Source organism: Etheostoma spectabile, chromosome 4, assembly GCF_008692095.1.
Source record: "Etheostoma spectabile isolate EspeVRDwgs_2016 chromosome 4, UIUC_Espe_1.0, whole genome shotgun sequence".
NCBI lineage: Eukaryota > Metazoa > Chordata > Actinopteri > Perciformes > Percidae > Etheostoma > Etheostoma spectabile.
Genome location: NC_045736.1, coordinates 8,259,819 through 8,266,387, shown reverse-complemented (window position 1 = coordinate 8,266,387; position 6,569 = coordinate 8,259,819). Strand labels below are relative to the sequence as shown.

General features: G+C 37.9%; 1 protein-coding gene across 3 annotated transcripts in view; it reads left to right on the top strand.

Moving 5' to 3' along the window:
* The window catches only part of ppp1r16b (protein phosphatase 1, regulatory subunit 16B), a 79,786-nt gene that overhangs the window by 21,858 nt on the left and 51,359 nt on the right, over positions 1–6,569 (top strand). For 2 of the 3 annotated variants that reach the window (XM_032514866.1, XM_032514867.1), the window contains exon 2: positions 6,107–6,516. In XM_032514866.1, the coding sequence (XP_032370757.1) occupies positions 6,249–6,516 (268 nt within the window). In that variant the 5' untranslated portion in view covers positions 6,107–6,248. Of the gene's footprint in view, positions 1–4,951; positions 4,974–6,106; positions 6,517–6,569 lie in introns of those variants that run through there. The other variant, XM_032514868.1, reaches the window with a different exon arrangement.

Genomic DNA, 6,569 nt, shown 5'->3' with positions numbered 1-6,569 from the left:
CACACACACACACACACACACACACACACACACTTCAAAATCCTACTTTTGTCCCCAACTTTTACAGTTTCAGTTGGATTTACTCACTAATGTCTCTCTAACGGTCTCCACTGACTTTCAAGCTGTCGTGATCCTGTTGATTGTAGGTTGCCTTCATACAGCGTTGATAGCTATAATTTTTAGGCCTTCATTGAAAGGCACTCATTTCCTGATTTATTTCTTTTTTAACACAATTTCATTAAACTTAAATGTACCTCTAATTCTAATCAAACAACTTGTTTTTATCAAGCCAGGACTTTTAAAATGTCCATAGCTTGAGTTTGGTTTCTGTCCTTGAGAGGACATTTGGTTTTCATAAATGTGGAAACACATGAATACTCACAGCTGTGTTAAAGTTGTCAGTGATGAAAAGGAGATAATGGACCTGATGCTCAGTGACAGAGCCTTTGTACTGAACCGTCAGGCGGCCATGACACTTGAAACGTTTAAACTACAATGTTCTCAGCTTCTCAGTGCAGTTGGCCCAGTGAGATACAGTAAATGGCTCCAAGATTGTAACAATTCCTTATCAAGATGTTTACCTTGGACACTGGGCTGTTTTTTATAGGGTTAGAATAGTTAGGTCTCCTTATATTGCTTTCATAATATATAGTTTTATTAATGTCTGGTCTGGCAGTAGATACAGTTTTTAAATATGTTTTTTAAGTGTGTCAACTATGGTTTGAGGCTGGAGGATAAATTCTTCTGAAATACGACTGTTGTCTTTTTAGGCAAAGAAAAAACATTTTCTTAAGTCAAGACCACTTATATCTAATTTAGGAGTGTGAGTGGTGTGGTTTGCATATTTGTGATCTTAAATCACAACAAAAGAGGGGCCTTTGTGATGCGTTCGGCAGCTGGCAATTAATAAAAAACAACAACCTGAATGAAAACAAAGACAAAACTGGTAAAATTGTCAGTCATTGTTACTCTGTGTACTTTGGGCATACTTTGGGCACTGCTTGCTGTGCTTCGTCTGGCCTTATTTTTCAAATAATTGGTATAAAGGTTTGGCGGTTCCTTTTCCTTAAAAATGTGAAACACAGTGTGAGTGCAGTGTAACATTCTTATCTGCAGCCTGGGAGCTGATTGAGGTCAATCTGTGATTTGCTGCATTGGCCCCGGGGACCGGCTGTGATATCACCAGAGGGCTTACAGTTGCCCACAGCTCCCCGAGTTTTACATATCTTCAAACAGTTTGCCTCCTGTCTGTTTTTCATGCACTGCTGAAACTCCTAATGTGCAAGCTAATCTCCCTTTGGGGCAGCAAATGAGATATTCTCTTCTATCTTCAGCTGTTTCAAAAATGCGATTGTAAATGTTATAGAAACAAGACTACAGATCAGCATGAGGGGGTCTTACATTTCAGAATTTGTCTTAACTGTGAGACTTGTCAGTTGATATGTCAAATGGAAACTTCTTTGTAAATATCCCCCCACTAAATGAGAAAAGCTAAAGCTGGCAACATGTGATGAGCAGTCAAACCGCTGCCTGCTTGTTCAGGCACTGGTTTCCTACCAAGACAGCGATGTTTCTCAACAGCTTGTCGTGTCCCTTTCACTCATGTGGTTTCTGGCTGTTTGGGTGCTCACGAAAGGGTAGGAAAATGCTTATCGTCTAAAAATCGGTGGTATTTTTGGAAAAAATCATGCTAGCTTGCCAGCATTCTCTCCACCCAGTTGTTTTTATTTTCCATGAGTGGGCAATAATCAAGTACTTAATCAGAGTGTTGAAATAACAAGGATGTCAAACAATGGACTGATACGGCTCTAGGTACATGAAAATAATATTATCAAGGGCGTAGGTTTGGTTTCAGAATTTGGGAAACACAATGAAGGGTGCTTTCACAAAAAAAGTTTGGTTATCCAAAATCATGATAATCCAACAAAAATGCTATGTAAATTCCTAGATCAAATCTCATTTTCATTGAGATGATTCTCAGAGACTTATTGACATCTTTGGCTGCAACTTAGTAACAATTATTTAAATATTGATTCTTTTTTTAAATTAGTTATTTGGGTTATAAAAAATCAGAAGACGATGAAAATGTGCCTAACACAATATCCACAACGTGACGTTTAGTCTTATTTCAGCAGACCCACAGTCAAAAATCCGTACAAATATTAGATTTGCTATATTGTAAGGTAAAAAAACTGTCAATTCTTACTTTTGAGAACGTCAAATCATTAAATTTGTAATTTTTGCTTAAATTTTTTTTATCTACAACAAGATCCATAAAGTCTACTAGTGCTGCTTGTAAAGTTTATTACTATTAACACTATTAATACCATTAACACTGTATGAAGGCAACCTACAATCAACATGTTCAACAGGATTACAACCGCCTAAAAGTCTGTGGAGACCGTTAGAGAGACATTAGTGAGTAAATCCAACTGAAACTGTAAAAGTAGGATTTTGAAGTGTGTGTGTGTGTGTGTGTGTGTGTGTGTGTGTGTGTGTGTGTGTGTGTGTGATATCATTACCTCTGCTCTGATTCCCCTGATTTGATCAACAGTAGCTCCTGGGTTTCATATTCGTCACTAATGCCATTGACCATCAAAGACAACTAAAGAAAACACTGGACGTGCCTTGTTTGTCACACATCCTGTATGAAGTTAATTCACTTTGCCCACTGCACTCACATCTCACACAGAGACACAGAGACACAGAGACACAGAGACAGAGAGAGAGAGAGAGAGAGAGAGAAAGAAAGAGAGATACACTCAACGGCATGCATGAAAACATTCACAGAGCATCAGAGGAAACTTTTACCTTGTAAAACTCAGCATGTTATAAAATATAGCATTTCATAAAATGTTTTATAAAGGTCAGCGGTTAAGGGTCATAGTTGTTCATTGACCCAGTTTGCTCATTGGCTTTTTCTGGATCAGTTCCACTGTGTTTGGCTCTTATTGTGATATTGGTTAAAACTTGAATCATCCCAGAGGAAATTGTGATGTATTTGGATTGGTGTTGTGAATAGGGCTGCACAATATAGATTACTTATCATCGCGATGTCAACTTGCGTCCTAAACTACTGCATTATTGCACTTTTGAGTTAGTTGATAGTATCAGTAGAAAACTGCACTTATTGATGCCTTTTATGTTCAGTTGAATTTTTTCAATAAAAGAACGTTGGAATGCATTGTTATCGCAATATTCAGCAATGTTATCGAATATTTTCCTCATATTGCGCGGCCCTAGTTGTTGTACAGTTATTCTCTAACATCCCCACAATGTTTACTGTAGACTAGAGGACACCTAGGGTATTCCTGCACCCAGGCACCTTGGATACTTACACAATCTATTTCTCTTTGTTTGAGTTGTTGTTTGGTGTCCTTTTTTCAACCATGAAAAACCTTTTTTCTATGACCATGTCTGTTTTTTTATTTTGAAACTCTGGAGCAAAGTGTGTGTGTGTGTGTGTGTGTGTGTGTGTGTGTGTGTGTGTGTGTGTGTGTGTGTGTGTGTGTGTGTGTGTGTGTGTGTGTGTGTGTGTGTGTGTGTGTGTGTGTGTGTGTGTGTGTGTGTGTGTGTGTGTGTGTGTGTGTGTGTGTGTGTGTGTGTGTGTGTGTGTTGATTCTGTGAAACATTTATTATTTCATCGCTTTCTACACTGAACTCAGCTCCTATACACCAAAGAAGGGTGGCTGACTTTTTGGCTGCAGTTCAGCGTAGTAGTAAACCTCAATTTCACAGAATAACTAAGGCAATAACAACTTTACAACTAAGCAAACATTTATAGGTGCAATTATAATATGTGCAAAACAATTAGAATTGCAGTTTATTAAAAATGAAAGACATGAGCTGTACGTGGTGTTGCTCATTACCTTTTATCTTTATTTTACTTATCATCCAAACTGCTTTTGACCCAGCATGGTGTATTTCCTGTTTTAGCACTGGCAGTTGTTCCATGTCATTACTTGAATGGATGTGCGTGGATCAGTAGGAACATTGTGTCAGGAACAGATGACAAACAAACAATTTTTCAATATTCATGACCTCAATTGATAATATCACACTATTCTGGGGATAACTAGCAGTGCTTTAGAGTACATGCAAGACATTTGAGAAGAATTGTTATTATTATTACCTTGGGTATGATGACCATATATTAATGCTTGTTTTGCTCCTTTAAAACATTGTACTGTTTACTGTACTTTGAATGTTACATTGGAGCAACATAGTCCAAGGAGTTTTACACTGTAATTGTGTTCTGGTTGTTCCTTATTTACAGCATTTTCTGTGAATAAGCATTCAAATTGAATTGTTGTTTTTATAAATGTAAATTTTTATCTTCTCCTACTGCAAGTCAGTGTACTGAGACACTGTGATTTACATTCAAAATAAACTTACTGTAATAAAAAAAACTTTATTTAGATTAGTGAATTATGTTAACAAATACATAGATTCCAAATAACATTACCAATAAGGTAATCTGGTTGCCACTTTGGATGAACACAATGACGTCAAATACACACAAAAAGCTGACAAATGTGTGAATAACATCTATTAAAATTAAGAACAGAAATGTATGTTAAGTCTATTGACATCCAGTGTCAAGCAAGCTATGTTGATGATAGATCTTTTAAATATTTATATAATGACCAGAATTTGGAAAGGTCTTAAAATAGACAGTCTCAATTGTGTGTTTGGGTGCCTTTTTGAGTTATTAACTAATGTTCACTTACACACAGAAACACACACAAACATGCTTAGCTGGTAAACGGAGGACTGAAAGCAATACTGCTGTAGGAAGTGATGCTGCTTGTTTCCTGTCCACGTTTTAGCAGTTAGGTAGAGGATGTAGAGCTGCCAAGGAAATCTAATATAATGTCCGTGGCATGCTGACTAGATGCACATTGCGTTGTGTAGCTTTTCATGAAGCAAGAGCTGCAGACATGAGGGAAATATCTATTAGCATTTATGAAAGAGTAAGTAAAAAACATATTTGATGCATAAAACATGCATAGTTTAGTTTTTAAAGCTTTATTTTGGTATGTGTGTTTGAGCGTTTTCTGACTGCAGTAATACGATGTCTGTACATTGTTAAGGAGTGTGGTTCAACGGAAGTGCTCAGTCACCGTGGATTTTCTACCTACTAATTTTTATTTTTTTTTAAACTCGGTTAAGGTTAATTTTAAACATTTATGGTTCTGTTTTTGACCTGTTATGTTGATAGAAGTTGTTTTTTCCCCTCCATCATTTGTAAAGAGATCCATACATACAGTGTGGTCCGTTCTTGGTAGATCTCTAAAAGAAAATACAAATCTAAAGCTGTTTTTTGTTGTTTCACTGACAAGCAACATTTTTAATTGTCAGAGAGAAAACATGTTCAAAGGCTGCCAGGCTACATCAAGGTAATGATGACATGAAAAATACCCACTTTAACTCACTGTTCTAGTACTTTTCTCTTCATCAGTTTCTCATCATACTGGCGTCTACAAGTAGCATCCAGGAAGTGGTTAACCTTGATCGAGGATGGTAGAGAGGTATATAACAGCTCAAAAAGTAAATGGAAAATTTGATTTTCATTCTCATAGAGATACATTTGTCCCATTTCCTGAACCCCTTAAAGGCATCATCTTGATGGAGTGTATATCATCCAGGTAAATGGAAGAAAATGGAACAATTAAGTAAATGAAATATTGCTTTCATTTTCAGTTTCACCGGCGTGTTCACCAGACAGTGGTTGGTAGAACAGAAGTATGATTGTATTTACATCTGACAGAGAATGGGAACGTGTGACAAGAAAACGGTTATTTAGAATTGAAGTCAGTGCTTGGATGCATGGTTCTTTGAACTTGAGCTTCTATATAGGAACTAGGTCACACAAATGCATCTCTGTGCACTTTGGTGTGGTGCATTAGACTAATGCTCACTTTTGAATATCAGTGTTTCCTCAGTGTATCTTTTTTTTTTAAAGATTTACAAGAAACGTTACCCTGCATCAAACTACTTCCACATTTTATTTGCTGATGTACTAGTTTCAGGTATTAAAAATGTGTGGCTGAAACCTTTTTATGAACAGTCCTCTCTCTCTCTTTCTCTCTGTCCCCTCACTCAGGACATTTACTGCTGAATGAGAATAATGATGATGATGGGAGGAGGCCACAGTCGAAGGTGCAGCCCTCGCTAGAATCATACTTTCTCCCCTAACTTCACCCCTCCGCAATCCATCCACTACTGCCGTCCCTCCTCCCAGTGCCATGGCCAACCATCTGGAGCTGATCCAGGAGCTGCAGCAGCTGGACAAGGTACCCAGTCTGGAAAGGCTGCGGGCCGCCCAGAAGAGGCGTACCCAGCAGCTGAAAAGATGGGCTGTGTACGAGAAGGAGATGCAAAACAAGAAGCGAAAGGCCGACAAGAAGGGACGCAATGCCAACAACCTCCATCAAGCAGAGTCCAAGAGGCATGTGTCTTTTGCCGCCAGCGTGGCACTTCTAGAGGCATCGTCCAGGAATGATGCAGATGAAGGTAGGGGCAGTGAAGAATATTTATGATATGTACAAATTGGAAAATAGAAGTGT